Below are 24651 nucleotides of genomic sequence, written 5' to 3'. Positions count from 1 at the left end.
CCTCTCCTGGTGTGACCGAAGTGAAGTTTGAGGAAATCCCTCCTGCTGAACGTCACATGATTGTCTCCTGGGAGCAGGTAAGTGTGACATCATATTTGTGCGCCCCTGCTTCTGCTTTCAGCAGTCCTTCCCCTGCGTGTGAGGGATGGCCCCCGCCCCTGCGTGTGAGGGATGGCGCCTGCGTGTGAGGGATGGCCCCTGCGTGTGAGGGATTTGAGCAGCAAATTCGGTAGCAGTTGGGCAAAACCATGTGCACTGCAGGTGGGGCAGATGTAACATGTGCAGAGAGAGTTAGATTTGGGTGGGGTGTGTTCAAACTGAAAATTAAACTGCAGTGTAAAAATAAAGCAGCCAGTATTTACCCTGCACAGAAACAATATAACCCACCCAAATCTAACACTCTCTGCACATGTTACATCTGCCCCACCTGCAGTGCACATGGTTTTGCCCATCTGCTAACAAATTTATAACTCTGAATTACCCCCCTGGTGTACAAGGGATGGGATTGTAACTGAAAATAATACATTGGTGGAAGCCGAAAATTGCTTTATTTTCTAAACTAAGAATTATGGGTAGAAAATACTCTTCTCATTGAAGAGCCTCTTTCTTTTTCATCCACTAGGGGTCACTGGAGTACTTTTGGGATATGGACGGTTTCCGTAGAAACAGGGCACTGAATATTTAAATTTAGAACACTCCACCCCTCCATATCCCCGAGTACCTCAGTGTTTTTTCTGTGCTCGAAGTAGCAACAGGTCGTTTGTGGCTGGGTCCACAATTCTTTTGAATTTTTAATTTATTTATTTTTTCACATCCCTTTCCCCCTTCCAAAAGGCAGGGTCAGGGATAGTGCAAGCTGCTGATAGCAGCAGTGGCGTGTCGGTCCTCACTGAATGAGCTCCCTCACAGCCACACACAGATCCTCCTGCACAGGCTGGCCAGCGCTTGTACAGAAGCCCCGTCGGAGCCTCATCACGCGCTGCAGGAGTGAAGGTATGTGAACGGGGCGGTCAGCTCCCGCTGCCGCCCCGAGGTGTGGGGACATTGTTATGCACCGGGATCCCTCTGCAGACGCCCGCCGCCGGCTCCGGCCGCTGCTCTGCCCGCTCACGCTGCTCCGGCCCCCACCGCTGTACTCCCGCTGCTCACAGCACTCGATACCCGGCTCCCGCTGCTCACAGCACTTCACGATCCCCGCTCTCTGTCTTTCTGTCATTGCGCCCGATACCTGGCTCCCGCTGGCGGCCCCACACGCTGCTCTGCCCGCCGCTCTGCATCTGAAAGAGCATGCAGGGGGAAGAGGGGGCATTACCTCACGGAGGGGGGCAGTAAACGGAGATAGATAACAGAGGGGCAATAGAAGGGGGCAATACAGCGGCATAAGATAAACCTGCAGCAACAGCAGATGCTAGGCTGCAGGGGTATTTACACAGGCTTTCATAGTAACTGCACTGTGATTCTATGTGAGAGCATGGCAGCCATTTTTAACCATGCTTCCTGTGTCTTCCTCTGTGATTCCAGAACGTTCCAGTACTACATCTCTACCCCACCGGAGGCGCAGGGGTGTTAGAGGGAATTTGGGATCACATTACATAGTACTGGCCACGTGTACTGCACTTGCCCAGATATATATATATATATATATATATATATATATATATATATATATATATATATATATAGAGACACCTTAGTACTATTTTACTGAGTCGTGCAAGTGTCTGTGTTTTGTGTATTGTATTGTCTGTCGCCATAATGAGTAAGGCACCAGCAAAAACTAAAAAGCATAATTGCAAAGTCTGTAACAGTGTGTTACCGGATGGATCTACCACATGTACAGTATGTTTTGTAGATTCGGTTCAGAATACAATTTCTGCTCCGGTTTTAAAGCCAATTTCCTCCCCGAACCCTCCTTGGGAAATGCTAGCCAATGTACTGGCTGGGTTGCAATCAGAATTGACCGCCGCTCGACAGGAGCGGGAAACGGCAAGATCTGAGTCTAGGGTGAGACCGCCAGAACTACCGGAGGCCTCTCAGCCTTGCGAAAGGTCCAAATCCATTTTGGGTAGAGGGGATAAATTTCATATGTCTTATGATTTACCAGTTTCTGCTATGTTGCATTCTGACGATTCCATGCCAGACCTCACGGCACAAGAGGGTGAGGAGGGCGAAGTGGAGTCAGATGGTGAGGATTTTAACAGCTCCGGCATTGATAATCTCATCAGAGCGGTGCGTCAGTCTCTAAAGTTTACAGAAACTGAAGAGCCTCTCACAAATGATCAGGTTGTCTTTACTAAACGACAAAGAACTCAAATAAGTTTTCCTGTGTCGGAGTCTCTTAATAAGATGTTAGTGGAAACACGACAGGCTCCAGATAAACGGTTTTCTATACCTCGCAGATTTAAGTCTAGTTACCCGTTTCCAGACTCTGTGACATGTACATGGGAGAATCCACCAATAGTTGATTCGTCAGTGTCGAAGCTTACAAAGAAATTAACCATACCAGTGCCAGCGGCTACTACGCTTAAAGACCCTTCAGAAAATAGAAACTATGCTAAAGTCCATGTATGTAGCAGCAGGAGTGCTGCTGAGACCTGGCTTGGTTGGTATCTGGGTCACTAAGGCGCTCATAGTATGGATAACAGAACTTAAGTCTGCCTTACATGACGAACACCTTATACTTCTTGCTGATCAAATGTGTGAGGCTGCAGAGTATCTCTGTACAGCTTCTACTGACGTCTGTCAGCTCACTTCTCGTATTTCATCGTCGCTAGTTACGGCACGACGAGCACTCTGGCTGCGTGCTTGGCAAGCGGAGGCAGAGGTCAAACGAGGTATAGAGGCGTTACCTTACGATGGCAAGAAGTTGTTTGGTCCTGAATTGGACACATGGATTGCTGAGGCTACGGAAGGAAAGTCGGTTTTCTTACCATTGCCTCCACCGGTACCAAGAAGGAGGTACTCTGGACCTTCGTTCAAATCCTTTAGACCTCAGTCCTTTCGAGGACGTGGCAGAGGAACAGCCACGCCTGGTAGACGTGGTCGTGGACGTGGTTTCCAACAAACAAACACAAGTCGTCAGGACGCTAAGGTTACCGACAAGCCAGTGGCATGACGGGCTCCCAGCCCATCTCGGTTCTCCGATTGTGGGAGCACGCCTTCAGACGTTCCAGTTGGCGTGGTTCCAGACATCCGCGGATGGGTGGATCCGCAATTTAGTGTTAAAAGGTTACAAAATAGAGTTCGACTGTCTTCCGCCACTGCGGTTTTTCAAGACAGGATTGCCTCTGTCGGACGACAAGAGGGCGGTTCTGCAAATTGCCATTCAGTCCCTACTGGATTTAGCAGTTTTGATTCCGGTCCCTGTACACCAACAGGGTCAGGGTTATTATTCCAGTCTGTTTGTGGTACCGAAGCCGGATGGCTCAGTCAGACCAATATTGAACTTAAAGGGTCTCAATCGGTACGTAACTTACTACAGATTCAAGATGGAATCTCTCCGTTCCGTGATTGCGGGTTTAGAGCCAAAGGAATTCATGATTGCGCTAGATCTCAAGGATGCGTACTTACACATTCCGATTTGGCAGCCTCATCAGAGATTCTTGCGGTTTGCAATACGCCAGAACCATTACCAGTTTCAGGCTCTACCGTTTGGCCTATCGTCAGCGCCTCGGGTATTCACCAAAGTGATGTCTGTGATGATAGCTCATCTCAGATCCCTGGGAGTGACAATAGTTCCGTATTTAGACGATCTGCTCATCAAAGCCCCGTCTCAACAGATACTTCTCCAACATGCGCTGCTAACGTACAATGTACTGGTTCACCACGGTTGGATTGTCAACTTCAAGAAATCACATCTAATTCCGTCTCAACGCCTTCAATTCCTAGGTATGATTCTCGATACGGTCAATCAAAGAATTTACCTACCACAGCAGAAAGTACAAATTCTACGCCATCTGGTACAATTAGTGCTCAAGCCACGCACAGTGTCGGTACATTTGTGCATTCGCCTCTTAGGCACAATGGTGGCAGCTTTCGAAGCGCTTCAGTTCGGAAGATTTCACTCGCGTTTATTTCAACTGGATGTGCTCGCACAGTGGTCGGGCTCGCATCTGCAGATTCACCACAGGGTGAGGTTGTCGCCAAGGGCAAGGGTGTCTCTGCTCTGGTGGCTCAAGGAACACAATCTAACCGCAGGGAGACTGTTCGGCGGCTGGAATTGGATAATTCTAACGACGGACGCCAGTCTCAGAGGTTGGGGAGCTGTAGTTCAAAATTGTCAGCTCCAGGGTCTCTGGGCGGATCACGAGAGATTGCTGTCTATAAATGTCCTGGAACTCCGCGCAATTTACAATGCGTTACGACAAGCAGTGCACATGCTTCGGTCTCACACTGTCCAGGTGCAGTCAGACAATGCGACGGCGGTCGCATACATCAACAAACAAGGAGGAACGAGAAGCCGCATGGCAATGCGGGAAGTAGTTTGAATCCTCAATTGGGCGGAATACCACCAGGTGATATTGTCGGCAGTGTTCATTCCGGGAGTGGACAACTGGGAAGCGGATTATCTCAGTCGTCGGGATTTTCATCCAGGAGAATGGGTATTAAATCCAGAAGTGTTTCACATGTTGGTTCAGCGGTGGGGTTATCCTCAGGTGGACCTGATGGCGTCTCGACACAATCACCAGACGCTCCAGTATGTGTCCAGAACGAGAGATCCAAAGGCAGTGGCGGTGGATGCTCTCACCGTCGCGTGGCCGTACAGCCTTGTGTATCTGTTTCCACCGTTTCCGTTGCTCCCTCTGGTGCTAAAACGGATCAAAAGAGAGTCTGTCACAGTCATACTAGTGGCGCCTCATTGGCCTCGGAGAGCTTGGTTCTCTGATCTCCGCGGACTACTCGCAGACGAACCTTGGCCGCTCCCTCTACGTCCGGACTTGTTACAACAGGGTCCGTTCCTTTACCCCGATTTAGCGCGGCTGCGTTTGACGGGGTGGCTGTTGAGACCGCCCTCTTAAGAAGAGCGGGCATTCCAGAATCGATTATACCAACAATGTTACGAGCTAGGAAGCCAGTTACGGCAGCTCATTATTACAGAATTTGGCGTGCCTATAGAGGTTGGTGTGAAACTCGTAAGTTTCCGACATCATCTTTCAAGTTATCCCGTCTTCTGTTATTTCTACAGATGGGGTTGGATGGAGGACTGCGTTTATCTACACTAAAAGTGCAGGTATCTGCGTTGTCAATTTATTTTCAAAGACGATTGGCTTTATTGCCGTCGGTACACACTTTTCTGCAGGGTGTCCTCAGAGTACAGCCTCCATTCATTCCACCTACAGCGCCATGGGACTTGAATCTGGTTTTAGATTTCTTACAGTCTTCATATTTTGAACCCTTACAGCAAGTGGATATAAAGTTTCTCACTTGGAAAACAATTTTTCTTCTAGCCTTAGCTTCGGCAAGGCGTGTTTCAGATTTGGGGGCCTTGTCATGCAAGCCACCGTATTTGGTGTTTCATGATGACAGAGCGGAACTTGGGACGAATCCCGCTTTCTTACCAAAGGTAGTGTCATCTTTTCACATCAATCAACCAATAGTGGTTCCTGTGTTGACAGCACATTCTGGAACTCTGGATGTAGTACGCGCATTACGCGTTTATGTATCCCGAACGTCTTCAGTTCGTAAGACGGATACGTTGTTTGTTCTCTATGATGCTGCCAAGATGGGTTGGCCAGCGTCTAAACAAACCTTATCCAGATGGATAAAACTGACCATACGTCAGGCTTACCTTCATGCTAGGTTACAGCCGCCTACATCAGTAACAGCTCATTCCACACGTTCTGTGGGAACTTCATGGGCAGCTGGTCGGGGAGCTTCTACGACGCAGCTTTGCCGTGCGGCTACATGGTCTTCAGTGCACACGTTTGTGCGCTTTTACAAGTTTGATACGTTTGCGGCATCAGCATCTAGCTTTGGCCGCCTAGTGTTACAGGTGCCAAACAGCTCTCCCGCCCACGGGGGAAGCTTTGGTACGTCCCAAGAGTACTCCAGTGACCCCTAGTGGATGAAAAAGAAAATAGGATTTTGGTACTTACCAGGTAAATCCTTTTCTTTGAATCCATAGGGGGCACTGGACGCCCACCCAGAGCAGTTTTACCTGGTTTGTGGTAAGTTCAGGGGATCTTATGGTAACACACTCTCACCGACTGGTTCACATTATCAAGTACTGGTTATGGTGTCAACTGTTTAGTTGTCAGTAAAGTTATGTGTCAACTTTGTTGTTGTCCGTTATGTTATATGTAATACTCCATTGTCAACCTCTCTATAGTTCCTGTTCGGCTCAGTAAAAAACACTGAGGTACTCGGGGATATGGAGGGGTGGAGTGTTCTAAATTTAAATATTCAGTGCCCTGTTCCTACGGAAATCGTCCATATCCCAGGAGTACTCCAGTGCCCCCTATGGATTCAAAGAAAAGGATTTACCTGGTAAGTACCAAAATCCTATTTTTTTATCTACCTGAGAAACCGCGGCCCAACCACGCGGTGTCTCGCTGTGACAGAATATATCCTGGTCAGTAAGAAGACAGGCAGCGGTCGTCTGTTCCTTATGTGTCTTAATGTGACTTGTCCTCTCTATGGGGGTCATTCCGAGTTGTTCGCTCGCAAGCTGCTTTTACCAGCTTTGCACACGCTAAGCCGCCGCCTACTGGGAGTGAATCTTAGCTTATCAAAATTGCGAACAAAAGATTCGCAATATTGCGAAAAGACTTCTCTGTGCAGTTTCTGAGTAGCTCGAGACTTACTCTGCCAGTGCGATCAGTTCAGTGCTTGTCGTTCCTGGTTTGACGTCACAAACACACCCAGCGTTCGCCCAGACACTCCTCCATTTCTCCAGCCACTCCCGCGTTTTACCCAGAAACTGTAGCGTTTTTTCACACACTCCCATAAAATGGCCAGTTTCCGCCCAGAAACACCCACTTCCTGTCAATCACATTACGATCACCAGAACGAAGAAAAAACCTCGTAATGCCGTGAGTAAAATTCCTAACTGCATAGCAAATTTACTTGGCGCAGTCGCACTGCGGACATTGCGCATGCGCATTAGCGACTAATCGCTCCGTTGCGAGAAAAAAATAACGAGCGAACAACTCGGAATGACCCCCCATAGTGTTTAATGTGAGTATATGCCACAGGGGGGCGCAAAAGGCTCACAGTAGAGAATAATCTTGTGCAGAATAATCCATTTTCTTATATGCCTTTTATACAGTCCCCTCACTGCTTACACACTCGGTGTATTTCATACAGTCCCCTCACTACTTACACACCCGGTGTATTTCATGCAGTCTCCTCACTACTTACACACCCGGTGTATTTCATACAGTCCCCTCACTACTCACACACCCGGTGTATTTAATACAGTCTCCTCACTGCTTACACACCCGGTGTATTTCATGCAGTCTCCTCACTGCTTACACACCCGGTGTATTTCATGCAGTCTCCTCACTATTTACACACCAGGTGTACTTCATGCAGTCCCCTCACTGCTTACACACTCAGTGTATTTCATGCAGTCCCCCTCACTGCTTACACACTCGGTGTATTTCATGCAGTCCCCTCACTGCTTACACACTAGGTGTATTTCATACAGTCCCCCTCACTACTTACACACTCGGTGTATTTCATACAGTCCCCTCACTGCTTACACACCCGGTGTATTTCATGCAGTCTCCTCACTGCTTACACACCCGGTGTATTTCATGCAGTCTCCTCACTATTTACACACCAGGTGTACTTCATGCAGTCCCCTCACTGCTTACACACTCAGTGTATTTCATGCAGTCCCCCTCACTGCTTACACACTCGGTGTATTTCATGCAGTCCCCTCACTGCTTACACACTAGGTGTATTTCATACAGTCCCCCTCACTACTTACACACTCGGTGTATTTCATACAGTCCCCTCACTGCTTACACACCCGGTGTATTTCATGCAGTCTCCTCACTGCTTACACACCCGGTGTATTTCATGCAGTCTCCTCACTATTTACACACCAGGTGTACTTCATGCAGTCCCCTCACTGCTTACACACCCGGTGTATTTCATGCAGTCTCCTCACTATTTACACACCAGGTGTACTTCATGCAGTCCCCTCACTGCTTACACACTCAGTGTATTTCATGCAGTCCCCCTCACTGCTTACACACTCGGTGTATTTCATGCAGTCCCCTCACTGCTTACACACTAGGTGTATTTCATACAGTCCCCCTCACTACTTACACACTCGGTGTATTTCATACAGTCCCCTCACTGCTTACACACCCGGTGTATTTCATGCAGTCTCCTCACTGCTTACACACCCGGTGTATTTCATGCAGTCTCCTCACTATTTACACACCAGGTGTACTTCATGCAGTCCCCTCACTGCTTACACACTCAGTGTATTTCATGCAGTCCCCCTCACTGCTTACACACTCGGTGTATTTCATGCAGTCCCCTCACTGCTTACACACTAGGTGTATTTCATACAGTCCCCCTCACTACTTACACACTCGGTGTATTTCATACAGTCCCCTCACTGCTTACACACCCGGTGTATTTCATGCAGTCCCCTCACTACTTACACACCCGGTGTATTTCATGCAGTCCCCTCACTACTTACACACCCGGTGTATTTCATGCAGTCTCCTCACTACTTACACACCCGGTGTATTTCATACAGTCCCCCTCACTGCTTACACACCCGGTGTATTTCATGCAGTCTCCTCACTGCTTACACACCCAATGTATTTCATGCAGTCCCCTCACTGCTTACACACCCGGTGTATTTCATACAGTCCCCCTCACTGCTTACACACCCGGTGTATTTCATGCAGTCCCCTCACTGCTTACACACCCGGTGTATTTCATGCAGTCTCCTCACTTCTTACACACCCGGGGTATTTCATACAGTCCCCTCACTACTTCATGCAACTCCCGTAACACGCCCATGTTAACATCGCCGTTGCGTGCCACTCGGAATAAGCCCCCTGTTGTGTAGATAAACACAAGCTATTGTCCTCTGTTATCAGGAGCTGTGAGCAATCGCCTCTCACAGTGCAGTTAGACATGGCGTCTGTAGTGCGCAGGGACAGAGCTCTTGTTGTTCTGCGTCATCCAGTGCAATCCAGTGACATGTTTGGTGATGAATGTTTCCTGTCTGCGCAGAAGCACTCCTGTATGTTGCCAGAGGACCTGAAGAACTTCTATCTAATGACGGACGGCTTCCAGCTTTCCTGGTCTGTGAAGCTGGACGGTGAGTTTATTGCTTATTCAGTGGAATGATAATTTGATATGACGTCCCAGCCCCCACCTGCAAATAGACGTCCTGTTTGAGAGGCTGACGCAGCGCCGATTTTTGCGCAGTTGAGCACATTTTCTTTGTACGGCGCATGCGGCGCAACGTAAGCAGTTGTAAAGACTCCTGCGTCTTACTGGTGACGCACATTCTGAGCTTGCTTAGATGATCGATGGTACAAGTTATTATTTTTTATTATTATCCTATATATATATATATATATATATATATATATATATTCTCTTTCGTCCTAGAGGATGCTGGGGACTCCGTAAGGACCATGGGGTATAGACGGGCTCCGCAGGAGATAGGGCACCTAAAAAGAGCTTTGACTATGGGTGTGCACTGGCTCCTCCCTCTATGCCCCTCCTCCAGACCTCAGTTAGATCTTGTGCCCAGAGGAGAATGGGTGCACTGCAGAGAGCTCTCCAGAGTTTTCTGTGGAAAAAGAATTTTGTTAGGTTTTTTATTTTCAGGGAGTCCTGTTGGCAACAGGCTCCCTGCATCGTGGGACCGAGGAGAGAGAAGCAGAGCTGACTTGTCAAGTTGGGCACTGCTTCTAAGGCTACTGGACACCATTAGCTCCAGAGGGAGTCGGAACACAGGTCTCACCTGGGGTTCGTCCCGGAGCCGCGCCGCCGTCCTCCTCACAGATGCCGAAGATAGAAGCCGGATAGAGAAGGCAGAAGACATCTTAGGCGGCAGAAGACATCAGATCTTCATGAGGTAAGGTGCGCAGCGGTAAGCTGCGCGCCATTGCTCCCAGTCACACACACACAAGCAGGCACTGAAGGGTGCAGGGCGCAGGGGGGGGCGCCCTGGGCAGCAATATTCCTCATTTTGGCATGAATAAACATGGATTAGGCTGTGGCACAGTAAATCCGGTAACCCCCGCCATTTTTTCTATACAAAGTTGATGGGACCGAAGCCTGCCGTCAGGTGGGCGGGGCTTGATCCTCAGCACTTACCAGCGCCATTTTCTCCACAGAGACTGCATGAGGAAACGCTGGCTCCCTGTTCTCTCCCCTGCTGAGCTTCACAGGCTGGAAAAAAGAGGAGGGGGGCACATTGGCGACGCAGTGAGTGGAGATTACAATTATATACATATAACAGCGCTATCTGGTCATATATTCCAGTGTTTTTAAGCGCTGGGTGTGTGCTGGCATACTATCTCTCTGTCTCTCCTAAGGGCCTGGTTGGGGTTTTGTCCCCTTATAGGTAACTCCCTGTGTGTGGGGGGTGTCGGTACGTGTGTGTCAACATGTCTGAGGCGGAAGGCTTCTCCAAGGAGGAGGTGGAGCAAATGAGTGGTGTGTCCCCGTCGGTTGTGCCGACTCCAGATTGGATGGATATGTGGCATACGTTGCATGCAAGTGTGACATCTTTACATAAAAGGCTTTATAAGGCTGGTTTAGGGGGGACATCAGGCGGTCAATCCTCAGATTGGACCGACTCACAGGGCCCGTCGGGGTCTCAAAAGCGCCCCTTAACACAAGACACTACTACCGACACGGATTCTGATTCCAGTGTCGACTATGACGAAGTAAAATTGCACCCTAGGGTGACTAAAACCACTCAGTGCATGATTGTGGCAATAAGGGATGTGTTGCATATTGTGGATGAACCCTCGGTCCCCGACACAAGGGTACACATGTTTAAGGAAAAGATACAGATTATTAATTTTCCCACATCTCATGAATTAAATGAGTTCTTTGGAAAAGCTTGGGAGACTCCGGATAAGAGACTGCAGATCCCCAAAAGAATTTTTATGGCATACCCTTTCCCTAAGCAGGACAGGGAGATTTGGGAATCACCCCCCACTGTGGACAAGGCCCTGACGCGCTTGTCCAAGAAAGTGGCGCTACCGTCTCCTGACACAGCGGCCCTTAAGGACCCTGCAGATCGCAGGCAAGAAACTACATTAAAGGGTATTTATTCTCATACGGGTGCTGTGTTAAGACCGACAATTGCGTCGGCATGGGTGTGTAGCGCAATTGCAGCTTGAACAGATGAGCTGACAGATCAATTTGATACTATGGATAAGGATACTATATTCCTAACTCTAGCCCATATAAAAGACGCAGTCTTATTTATGAGGGATGCTCAAAGGGACATTGGATTGCTAGCTTCCAGGGCCAATGCCATGTCTATCTCAGCGAGAAGATCCTTATGGACTCGCCAATGGACGGGTGATGCGGATTCCAAAAAACATATGGAAGTACTACCCTATAAGGGTGATGTATTGTTTGGGGATGGGCTGACGGACCTGGTTTCCACAGCTACAGCAGGTAAATCTAATTTTTTACCATATATTCCCCAACAGCAAAAGAAAGCAACACCCTATCAGATGCAGTCCTTTCGGTCGCACAAGTCCAAAAGAGGTCGGGGATCCTCTTTCCTCGCCAGAGGTAAGGGCAGAGGCAAGAGAGCACCTGCTTCGGCAGGTGCCCAGGAACAAAAGTCCTCCCCGGCTGCTCCAAAACCCACAGCATGACGCTGGGACTCCCCTGAGGGAGTCCGTACCAGTGGGGGCACGTCTTCGACTTTTCAGTCAAGCCTGGGTCAGTTCGGACCTGAATCCCTGGGTGTTGGAAATAGTTTCCCAGGGTTACAAATTGGAATTCGAGGATGTGCCCCCGCGCCGATTTTTCAAATCGGCCCTACCAGCTTCCACATCGGAAAGGGATGTAGTGTTAGCTGCAATTCAAACGCTGTGTATACAGCAAGTGATAATCAAGGTTCCCCTGCACCAGCAGGTAAGAGGTTACTATTTAACCCTATTTGTGGTCCCGAAACCGGATGGTACGGTCAGACCGATTTTAAATCTGAAATCCCTAAACCTGTACATAAAAAGATTCAAATTCAAAATGGAATCCCTCGGAGCAATAATAGCCAACATGGAGGAGGGGGAGTTTATGGTGTCTCTGGACATAAAAGATGCGTACCTTCATGTCCCCAGATATGCCCCCCATCAGGAATACCTGAGATTCGCTGTACAGGATTGTCATTACCAATTTCAGACGTTGCCGTTTGGACATTCCACGGCCCCGAGGATTTTCACCAAAATAATGGCGGAAATGATGGTGGTCCTGCGCAAGCATGGAGTCACAATTATCCCATACTTGGACGATCTCCTGATAAAAGCGAGATCAATGGAGAAATTGCTGAGCAGTGTGGCGCTCTCTCTGAGAGTGCTCCAGCAACACGGTTGGATTCTAAATCTACCAAAGTCACAGTTGATTCCGACAACTCGACTACCGTTCCTAGGTATGATACTGGAAACGGAACAAATGAAGGTCTTTCTCCCAATAGAGAAGGCCCAAGACATCCAGAACATGGTCAGAGAACTGCTAAAACCGAAAAGGGTGTCAGTTCACCAATGCACTCGAGTTCTGGGAAAAATGGTGGTGGCCTACGAGGCCATTCCCTTCGGAAGGTTCCATGCAAGGACTTTTCAATGGGACCTTCTGGACAAGTGGTCAGGGTCCCATCTGCACTTACATCGGAAAATAACTCTGTCCCCAGGAACCAGAGTGTCCCTCCTGTGGTGGTTGCAAAGTGCTCACCTGCTGGAGGGTCGCCGGTTCGGGATTCAGGACTGGATCCTGGTTACCACGGACGCGAGCCTCCGAGGATGGGGAGCGGTCACACAGGGAAAGACTTTTCAGGGTCTTTGGTCAGACCAGGAGTCCTGTCTACACATCAATGTGTTGGAACTCAGGGCCATTTACAACGGCCTTCGACAAGCGGAGAGTTTTCTTCTAAACCTACCGGTTCTGATTCAATCAGACAATGTCACAGCAGTGGCTCATGTGAACCGCCAAGGCGGGACAAGAAGCAGAGTCGCGATGGCGGAAGCCACAAGGATTCTTCGCTGGGCGGAAAATCATGTAAGCGCTCTGTCGGCTGTCTTCATTCCGGGAGTAGACAACTGGGAAGCAGACTTCCTCAGCAGACACGATCTCCATCCAGGAGAGTGGGGACTTCATCAAGAAGTCTTTGCAGACGTAACACGTCTTTGGGGAACCCCTGAAATAGACATGATGGCATCACGCCTCAACAAAAAACTTCGGAGGTATTGCGCAAGGTCTCGGGACCCTCAGGCAGTAGCAGTAGACGCACTGGTAACACCGTGGGTGTTCGAATCGGTCTACGTGTTTCCTCCTCTTCCTCTCATCACGAAAGTGTTGAGGATCATAAGACGAAGAAGAGTACAGACGATACTCGCTGTCCCAGACTGGCCTCGAAGGGCCTGGTGCTCGGATCTACAAGAGATGCTCACAGGAGACCCCTGGCCTCTTCCTCTGAGGGAAGACCTGTTGCAGCAGGGGCCCTGTGTATTTCAAGACTTACCGCGGTTACGTTTGACGGCATGGCGGTTGAACGCTGAATCCTAGCAAAAAAGGGGATTCCGGAAGAGGTCATCCCTACTTTAATAAAGGCTAGGAAGGAGGTGACGATAAAACATTATCACCGTATCTGGCGAAAGTATGTGTCTTGGTGTGAGACCAAGAATGCACCTACGGAAGATTTTCATCTGGGTCGTTTTCTCCACTTCCTACAGACAAGAGTGGATATGGGCCTGAAATTAGGCTCGGTTAAGGTACAGATTTCGGCCCTCTCGATTTTCTTTCAGAAGGCATTGGCTTCTCTTCCAGAAGTCCAGACGTTTGTAAAGGGAGTGCTGCACATCCAGCCCCCTTTTGTGCCTCCAGTGGCACCATGGGACCTGAACGTGGTGTTGCAGTTCCTAAAATCACACTGGTTTGAACCGCTTAACAAGGTTGAGTTGAAATTTCTTACTTGGAAGGTGGTCATGTTGTTGGCCTTAGCATCAGCAAGGCGAGTGTCAGAATTGGCGGCTCTCTCACACAAGAGCCCCTACTTGATTTATCATGTGGATCACGCTGAATTGAGGACACGTCCGCAATTTTTGCCTAAAGTGGTTTCTTCGTTCCATATGAATCAACCTATTGTGGTGCCTGTGGCTACCGGTGACCTGGAGGATTCCAGATCCCTAGAAGTAGTCAGGGCCTTAAAGATTTATGTAGCCAGGACGGCTAGAATTAGGAAAACAGAGGCTCTGTTTGTCCTGTATGCGGCCAATAAGATTGGCACTCCTGCTTCAAAGCAGACTATTGCTCGCTGGATCTGTAATACGATTCAGCAGGCTCACTCTACGGCTGGATTGCCGGTATCAAATTCGGTTAAGGCCCATTCCACTAGGAAGGTGGGCTCTTCTTGGGCGGCTGCCCGAGGCGTCTCGGCATTACAACTTTGCAGAGCGGCGACTTGGTCGGGGTCAAACACTTTTGCTAAATTCTACAAGTTTGATACCCTGGCTGATGAGGACCTAGCGTTTGCTCAGTCGGTGCTGCAGAGTCATACGCACTCTCCCGCCCGATTGGATGCTTTGGTATAAACCCCATGGTCCTTACGGAGTCCCCAGCATCCTCTAGGACGAAAGAGAAAATAAGATTTTAAACCTACCGGTAAATCTATTTCTCCTAGTCCGTAGAGGATGCTGGGCGCCCGTCCCAGTGCGGAAACTCTGCAAGACTTGTATATAGTTGTTGCTTACATAAGGGTTATGTTACAGTTGACATCGGTCTAGGATCGTTACTGTTATTTTTGTTCATACTGTTAACTGGTTATGTATGTTCCAGGTTACATGGTATGATTGGTGTGGGCTGGTATGAATCTTGCCCTTGGATTGCTAAATCCTGCCTTGTATTGTCCATCTCCTCTGGGCACAGTTCTCTAACTGAGGTCTGGAGGAGGGGCATAGAGGGAGGAGCCAGTGCACACCCATAGTCAAAGTTCTTTTTAGGTGCCCTATCTCCTGCGGAGCCCATCTATACCCCATGGTCCTTACGGAGTCCCCAGCATCCTCTACGGACTAGGAGAAATAGATTTAATATATATATATATATATATTTCTCTAACGTCCTAAGTGGATGCTGGGGACTCCGTAAGGACCATGGGGAATAGCGGCTCCGCAGGAGACTGGGCACAAAAGTAAAGCTTTAGAACTACCTGGTGTGCACTGGCTCCTCCCCCTATGACCCTCCTCCAAGCCTCAGTTAGATTTTTGTGCCCGAACGAGAAGGGTGCACACTAGGTGGCTCTCCTGAGCTGCTTAGTGAAAAGTTTAGTTTTAGGTTTTTTATGTTCAGTGAGACCTGCTGGCAACAGGCTCACTGCATCGAGGGACTAAGGGGAGAAGAAGCGAACTCACCTGCGTGCAGAGTGGATTGGGCTTCTTAGGCTACTGGACATTAGCTCCAGAGGGACCGATCACAGGCCCAGCCATGGATAGGTCCCAGAGCCGCGCCGCCGGCCCCCTTACAGAGCCAGAAGACAGAAGAGGTCCGGAAGATCGGCGGCAGAAGACGTCCTGTCTTCAACAAGGTAGCGCACAGCACTGCAGCTGTGCGCCATTGCTCTCAGCACACTTCACACTCCGGTCACTGAGGGTGCAGGGCGCTGGGGGGGGCGCCCTGAGACGCAATAAAAACACCTTGGATGGCAAAAAAATGCATCACATATAGCTCCTGGGCTATATGGATGAATTTAACCCCTACCAGAATACACAGAAAAACGGGAGATAAGGCCGCCGAGAAGGGGGCGGAGCCTATCTCCTCAGCACACTGGCGCCATTTTCCCTCACAGCTCCGTTGGAGGGAAGCTCCCTGGCTCTCCCCTGCAGTCACTACACTACAGAAAGGGTTAAAAAAGAGAGGGGGGCACTAATTACGCGCAGTATTAAAAATACAGCAGCTATAAGGGGAAAAACACTTATATAAGGTTATCCCTGTATATATATATAGCGCTCTGGTGTGTGCTGGCAAACTTTCCCTCTGTCTCCCCAAAGGGCTAGTGGGGTCCTGTCCTCTATCAGAGCATTCCCTGTGTGTGTGCTGTGTGTCGGTACGTTTGTGTCGACATGTATGAGGAGATAAATGATGTGGAGACGGAGCAGATTGCCTGTAATAGTGATGTCACCCCCTAGGGGGTCGACACCTGAGTGGATGAATTGTTGGAAGGAATTACGTGACAGTGTCAGCTCTGTATAAAAGACAGTGGTTGACATGAGACAGCCGGCTACTCAGCTTGTGCCTGTCCAGACGTCTCATAGGCCGTCAGGGGCTCTAAAGCGCCCGTTACCTCAGATGGCAGATATAGACGCCGACACGGATACTGACTCCAGTGTCGACGGTGAAGAGACAAATGTGACTTCCAGTAGGGCCACACGTTACATGATTGAGGCAATGAAAAATGTTTTACACATTTCTGATAATACGAGTACCACCAAAAAGGGGTATTATGTTCGGTGAGGAAAAACTACCTGTAGTTTTCCTGAATCTGAGAAATTAAATGAGGTGTGTGATGATGCGTGGGTTTCCCCCGATAACAACTGATAATTTCTAAAATGTTATTGGCATTATATCCTTTCCCGCCAGAGGTTAGGGTGCGTTGGGAAACACCCCCTAGGGTGGATAAAGCGCTCACACGCTTGTAAGAACAAGGGCTCTACCCTCTCCTGAGATGGCCGCCCTTAAGGATCCTGCTGATAGAAAGCAGGAGGGTATCCTAAAATGTATTTACACACATACTGGTGTTATACTGCGACCAGCAATCGCCTCAGCCTGGATGTGCAGTGCTGGGTTGGCGTGGTCGGATTCCCTGACTGAAAATATTGATACCCTAGATAGGGACAGTATATTATTGCCTATAAAAAGATGCATTTCTATATATGCGTGATGCACAGCGGAATATTTGCCGACTGGCATCAAGTCTAAGTGCGTTGTCCATTTCTGCCAGTAGAGGGTTATGGACACGACAGTGGTCAGGTGATGCGGATTCCAAACGGCATTTGGAAGTATTGCCTTATTAAGGGGAGGAGTTATTTGGGGTCGGTCTTTCAGACCTGGTGGCCACGGCAACAGCTGGGAAATCCACGTTTGTACCCCAGGTCGCCTCTCAACATAAGAAGACGCCGTATTATCAGGCGCAGTCCTTTCGTGGGCAAGCGGGCAAAAGGTTCCTCATTTCTGGCCCGTGACAGAGGGAGAGGAAAAAGGCTGCAGAAATCAGCCAGTTCCCAGGAACAGAAGCCCTCTCCCGCCTCTGCCAAGCCCTCAATATGACGCTGGGGCTTTACAAGCAGAATCAGGCACGGTGGGGGCCCGTCTCAATGAATTTCAGCGCGCAGTGGGCTCACTCGCAAGTAGACCCCTGGATCCTTCAGGTGATATCTCAGGGGTACAAATTGGAATTCGAGACGTCTCCCCCTCGCCGCTTCCTAAAGTCGGCTTTACCGATGTCTCCTTCTGACAGGGAGGCAGTTTTGGAAGCCATTCACAAGCTGTATTCCCAGCAGGTGATAATCAAGGTACCCCTCCTGCAACAGGGAACGGGGTATTATTCCACACTGTTGTGGTACCGAAGCCGGACGGCTCAGTGAGACCGATTCTAAATCTAAAATCTTGAACACTTACATACGGAGGTTCAAATTCAAGATTGAGTCACTCAGAGCAGTGATTGCGAACCTGGAAGAAGGGGAGTACATGATGTCTCGGGACATCAAGGATGCTTACCTTCATGTCTCAATTTACCCTTCTCACCAAGGGTACCTCAGGTTTATGGTACAGAACTGTCACTATCAGTTTCAGACGCTGCCGTATGGATGGTCCACGGCACCCCGGGTCTTTACCAAGGTAATGGCCGAAATGATGATACTCCTTCGAATGAAGGGAATTTTAGTTATCCCTTACTTGGACGATTCCCTGATAAGGGTAAGATCCAGGGAACAGTTGGAGGTCGGTGTAGCACTATCTCAGGTAGTGTTGCGGCAGCACGATTGGATTCTCAATATTCCAAAATCGCAGCTGATTCCGACGACTCGTCTTCTGTTCCTAGGGATGATCCTGGACACAGTCCAGAAAAAGGTGTTTCTCCCGGAGGAGAAAGTCAGGGAGTTATCCGAGCTAGTCGGGAACCTCCTATAACCGAGCCAAGTCTCAGTACATCAATGAAATGGTTCTGGGAAAAATGGTGGCTTCCTACGAAGCAATCCCATTCGGCAGATTCCACGCGAAAACTTTCCAGTGGGACCTGCTGGACAAATGGTCCGGGTCGCATCTTCAGATGCATCAGCGGATAACCCTGTCACCAAGCACAAGGGTGTCTCTCCTGTGGTGGTTGCAGAGTGCTCATCTTCTAGAGGGCCGCACATTCAGGACTGGGTCCTGGTGACCACGGATGCCAGCCTGCGAGGCTGGGGAGCAGTCACACAGGGAAGGAATTTCCAGAGCTTATGGTCAAGCCTGGAGACATCACTTCACATAAATATCCTGAAACTAAGGGCCATTTACAATGCTCTAAGCTCAGCTAGACCTCTGCTTCAAGGTCACCCGGAGTTGATCCATTCGGACAACATCACGGCAGTCACCCACGTAAACAGACAGGGTGACACAAGAAGCAGGAGGGCAATGGCAGAAGCTGCAAGGATTCTTCGCTGGGCGGAAAATCATGTGATAGCACTGTCAGCAGTATTCATTCCGGGAGTGGACAACTGGGAAGCAGACTTCCTCAGCAGACACGACCTCCACCCGGGAGAGTGGGGACTTCACCCAGAAGTCTTCCACATGTTTATAAAACTCGACAAGTATTGCGCCAGGTCAAGGGACCCTCAGGCAATAGCTGTGGACGCTCTGGTAACACAGTGGGTGTACCAGTCAGTGTATGTGTTCCCTCCTCTGCCTCTCATACCCAAGGTACTGAGAATTATAAGATGGAGAGGAGTAAGCACTATATTCGTGGCTCCGGATTGGCCAAGAAGGACTTGGTAACCGGAACTTCAAGAGATGATCACGGAGGATCCGTGGCCTCTACCTCTAAGAAGGGACCTGCTCCAGCAAGGACCCTGTCTGTTCCAAGACTTACCGCGGCTGCGTTTGACGGCATGGCGGTTGAACGCCGGATCCTGAAGGAGAAAGGCATTCCGGATGAAGTCATTCCTATCCTGATCAAAGCCAGGAAAGATATAACCGCAAAACATTATCACCGCATTTGGCGAAAATATGTTGCGTGGTGCGAGGCCAGTAAGGCCCCGACGGAGGAATTTTCAACTAGGTCGATTCCTACATTTCCTGCAAACAGGAGTGTCTATGGGCCTGAAATGGGGGTCCATTAAGGTTCAAATTTCGGCCCTGTCAATTTTCTTCCAAAAAGAACTAGCTTCAGTCCCTGAAGTTCAGACGTTTGTGAAAGGGGTACTGTATATACAGCCTCCTTTTGTGCCTCCAGTGGCACCTTGGGATCTAAATGTAGTTTTTGGGTTCCAAAAGTCACATTGGTTTGAACCACTTAAATATGTGGAGTTAAAATATCTCACATGGAAAGTGGTCATGCTGTTGGCCCTGGCCTGGGCCAGGTGCGTGTCAGAATTGGCGGCTTTATCCTGTAAAAGCCCTCATCTGATTTTCCATTCGGACAGGGCGGAATTGAAGACTTGTCCTCAGTTTCTCCCTAAGGTGGTTTTCAGCGTTTCACCTGAATCAACCTATTGTGGTGCCTGCGGCTACTAGGGACTTGGAGGACTCCAAATTGCTAGACGTTGTCAGAGCCCTGGAAATATAGGTTTCCAGGACGGCTGGAGTCAGAAAATCTGACTCGTTGTTTATTCTGTATGCACCCAACAAGCTGGGTGCTCCTGCTTCTAAGCAGACTATTGCTCGTTGGATTTGTAGTACAATTCAGCTTGCACATTCTGTGGCAGGCCTGCCACAGCCAAAATCTGTAAAAGCCCATTCCACAAGGAAGGTGGGCTCATCTTGGGCGGCTGCCCGAGGGGTCTCGGCTTTACAACTTTGCCGAGCAGCTACTTGGTCAGGAGCAAATACGTTTGTAAAATTCTACAAATTTGATACCCTGGCTGAGGAGTACCTGGAGTTCTCTCATTTGGTGCTGCAGAGTCATCCGCACTCTCCCGCCCATTTGGGAGCTTTGGTATAATCCCCATGGTCCTTACGGAGTCCCCAGCATCCACTTAGGACGTTAGAGAAAATAAGAATTTACTTACCGATAATTCTATTTCTCGTAGTCCGTAGTGGATGCTGGGCGCCCATCCCAAGTGCGGATTGTCTGCAATACTGGTACATAGTTATTGTTACCAAAAAATCGGGTTATTGCTGTAGTGAGCCATCTTTTCTAGAGGCTCCTCTGTTATCATGCTGTTAACTGGGTTTAGATCACAAGTTATATGGTGTGATTGGTGTGGCTGGTATGAGTCTTACCCGGGATTCAAAATCCTTCCTTATTGTGTACGCTCGTCCGGGCACAGTATCCTAACTGATGCTTGGAGGAGGGTCATAGGGGGAGGAGCCAGTGCACACCAGGTAGTTCTAAAGCTTTACTTTTGTGCCCAGTCTCCTGCGGAGCCGCTATTCCCCATGGTCCTTACGGAGTCCCCAGCATCCACTACGGACTACGAGAAATAGAATTATCGGTAAGTAAATTCTTATTATATATATATATATATATATATATATATATATATATATATATATATATATATATATATATATATATATATATATATATATAATACAGGATTATCCACCTAGTGGAGCAGATAGCACTCTCCAGACTTTACTTCAATAAATTAGCAAAAAAAGTTTTTAATGTAAAGGTAATCTCACAGTTCCAATGTAATATCTATTTCCGACGTTTCGGTCCACACCAGGACCTTTGTCAAGGAGTTACAGCGTGGTCACAGCAGTCATCATCACAGCATGGTCAGCATATTTCGTAACTGTTATTACAGAGATGTTGCCTCACCGGCCCCCATTAAGTATCCAGCTAAGGGCGCCAGTCCCGCCGCCACACTTACAGGAAGTGGGGTGGAACGCATGGCTGAGCCGCAAGCATCACTTCCTGATTCTCAGGAAGTGTGCTGCGTCCATGTGTGTGATATCGGTGCATCGGGCGCGCCGTGGAACGCAACCCGGAAGTCTGTGCTGGAGCGCACACGTCACTTCCGGGGGTTGCCGGGAGTGGGCTATAGTTCCATTATCCACAGTAGCGGTCACCGTTAGCACATGGCAATAGTACATAGATTACTTTATTAGTGAAGTGGAATACTGGTTAGCTTATCAATGGTGTATTGCATGGAGTGTAACTACTTGTAACTAATTACTGAGCAGATGTGGTACCAGCGGCGCTGGGGGGATTACCCACCGCGGTTAATTGGAGTGTATCACAGACATCATAGCAATATATAGGGTACCACATCAATAAATTAGTTTATAACACTCATGTGCATTACTGGCTAATGGGCAGATATGAGACCGGCAGTGATGGGCAGATTACCCACCGCAATCCAGCTCATATTCTGCCTCCCGCCATGATATACTTTCACAGGGCATTTAGTAAGTATAATAAGCATAACCAGTGTATCATCAAATTCCGATCTTAGCTGGGTATAATAGAGGCCGGTAAGGTCACTATATTGGTACTGTACCGCAGTACACAAAGACATAAGAAACGGTGGGACAACAGCACGCTAGGTGGGGAAACAAGAAAAATACATAATTATTCCCATAATAATTATATTATCACACACATGGACGCAGCACACTTCCTGTGAATCAGGAAGTGATGCTTGCGGCTCAGCCATGCGTTCCACCCCACTTCCTGTAAGTGTGGGGGCGGGACTGGCGCCCTTAGCTGGATACTTAATGGGTGCCGGTGAGGCAACATCTCTGTAATAACAGTTACCAAATATGCTGACCACACTGTGATGATGACTGCTGTGACCACGCTGTAACTCCTTGACAAAGGTCCTGGTGTGGACCGAAACGTCAGAAATGGATATTACATTGGAACTGTGAGATTACCTTTACATTAAAAACTTTTTTTGCTGATTTATTGAAGTAAAGTCTGGAGAGTGCTATCTGTTCCACTAGGTGGATAATCCTGTATTGTACTATGGGTACCACCTCTATGTGGGTCGGACTCTGATTGGCACCCCAGTTGTTGGCAGAGTTGCGTGAGAGTGCAGGGATTTGTATGTGTGTATGTATATATATATATATATATATATATATATATATATATATATATATATATATATATATATATATATATATATTGGCACCACAAGGGTTCCGCAGCGTAAACAAATAATCAAAACAGGAAAGCAGCAACTTACAATTGAAGACAATATAGGACAAGTACAATATAGCTACATATCAGCAGGTGATACTGAAATAAGTATCAGATGGCAGAAAGCTGCATGATTTGTAACTAAGAGAAGGATAAGCACATGAGGCAAGAGGGCCCTGCTTGTGAGAGCTTACATTCTAAAGGGGAGGAGCAGACAGACAGGGGTGACACAGATGGGGTAAACAGTGAGCGTGGGCCACAGAGGGCTTAGGATGAAAGACGGCTGGGTTTGGTAAAGAAGTGGGTCTTGAGAGCCCGTTTGAAGTTTTGTAGAGAGGTGGAGAGTCTGATGGAGAGAGGTAAAGAATTCCAGAGAAATGGAGCAGCACGTGAGAAATCTTGGAGGTAGGAGTGGGAAGTAATCAGTCGGCAGGAGAGTCGGCGTACATTAGCAGAGCGAAGAGGACGGGTGGGAGAGTAAAGGGAGATAAGGTCAGAGATGTGAATGAGAGAGGAGTGGGTAAGGGCTTTGTAATTGAGTGTGAGAAGCTTGAATTGGATTCGGGAAGGGAAGGGGAGCCAGTGAGGGGCTAGGAGGAGAGGGGAGGCGGACATAGTATGCGTATGCCATTACAGCAGGAACGCATGTGCGACCACCTTAGAACCACACCCAGTATCTTGCAGTTTATTACTGCTATCCTGTGCAGTGTGACCCATCACCTGCTTACTGAGCAGAAATCCTCCCAGTTGGGGTTTAGTTATTTCTCTAACGTCCTAGTGGATGCTGGGGACTCCGTCAGGACCATGGGGAATAGCGGCTCCGCAGGAGACAGGGCACAAAAGCAAGCTTTTAGGATCACATGGTGTGTACTGGCTCCTCCCCCTATGACCCTCCTCCAAGCCTCAGTTAGGTTTTTGTGCCCGGCCGAGAAGGGTGCAATCTAGGTGGCTCTCTTAAAGAGTTACTTAGAAAAAGTTTTTAGGTTCTTTATTTTCAGTGAGTCCTGCTGGCAACAGGCTCACTGCATCGAGGGACTTAGGGGAGAGATTTTCAACTCACCTGCGTGCAGGATGGATTGGATTCTTAGGCTACTGGACATAGCTGCAGAGGGAGTCGGAACACAGGGCTCGCCCTGGGGTTCGTCCCGGAGCCGCGCCGCCGACCCCCCTTGCAGACGCTGAAGATGAAGAGGTCCGGAACCAGGCGGCAGAAGACTCTCAGTCTTCATCAGGTAGCGCACAGCACTGCAGCTGTGCGCCATTGTTGTCAGCACACTTCACACAGCGGTCACGGAGGGTGCAGGGCGCTGGGGGGGGCGCCCTGGGCAGCAATGTATAATACCTGTATGGCGAAAAATACATCACATATAGCCCTTGAGGCTATATGGCTGTATTTAACCCCTGCCAGATATCTAAAACTCCGGAGAAGAAGCCCGCCGAAAAGGGGGCGGGGCCTATTCTCCTCAGCACACAGCGCCATTTTCCCTCACAGAAAGGCTGGTGGGAAGGCTCCCATGCTCTCCCCTGCACTGCACTACAGAAACAGGGTTAAAACAGAGAGGGGGGGCACTGATTTGGCGATATGTATATATATTAAAATGCTATAAGGGAGGAACACTTATATAAAGGTTGTCCCTGGATAATTATAGCGTTTTGGTGTGTGCTGGCAAACTCTCCCTCTGTCTCCCCAAAGGGCTAGTGGGTCCTGTCCTCTATCAGAGCATTCCCTATGTGTGTGCTGTATGTCGGTACGTGTGTGTCGACATGTATGAGGAAAATATTGGTGAGGAGGCGGAGCAAATTGCCTGTAATGGTGATGTCACTCTCTAGGGAGTCGACACCGGAATGGATGGCTTATTCAGACCCAGACACGGACACTGATTTCAGTGTCGACGGTGAAGAAACAAACGTATTTTCTTTTAGGGCCACACGTTAAGGGCAATGAAGGAGGTGTTACATATTTCTGATACTCCAAGTACCACAAAAAAGGGTATTATGTGTGAGGTGAAAAAACTACCTGTAGTTTTTCCTGAATCAGATAAATTAAATGAAGTGTGTGATGATGCGTGGGTTTCCCCCGATAGAAAATTATTGGCGGTATACCCTTTCCCGCCAGAAGTTAAGGCGCGGTGGGAAACACCCCTCAG

The 24651-nt window shown here is 48.7% G+C and overlaps 1 protein-coding gene across 1 annotated transcript in view; it reads left to right on the top strand.

Moving 5' to 3' along the window:
- The window catches only part of TPGS2 (tubulin polyglutamylase complex subunit 2), a 38228-nt gene continuing 13577 nt past the window's right edge, over positions 1-24651 (top strand). The window contains exons 1-2 of the mRNA XM_063958024.1: positions 1-77; positions 9205-9292. Coding sequence (XP_063814094.1) covers positions 57-77; positions 9205-9292 — 109 coding nt within the window. The 5' untranslated portion in view covers positions 1-56. The remainder of the gene's footprint in view (positions 78-9204; positions 9293-24651) is intronic.

The sequence above is a fragment of the Pseudophryne corroboree genome, chromosome 1 (genome assembly GCF_028390025.1).
Source record: "Pseudophryne corroboree isolate aPseCor3 chromosome 1, aPseCor3.hap2, whole genome shotgun sequence".
NCBI lineage: Eukaryota > Metazoa > Chordata > Amphibia > Anura > Myobatrachidae > Pseudophryne > Pseudophryne corroboree.
The sequence above is the reverse complement of the archived record's forward strand: the minus strand, read 5'-3'. Positions and strand labels throughout refer to the sequence as shown.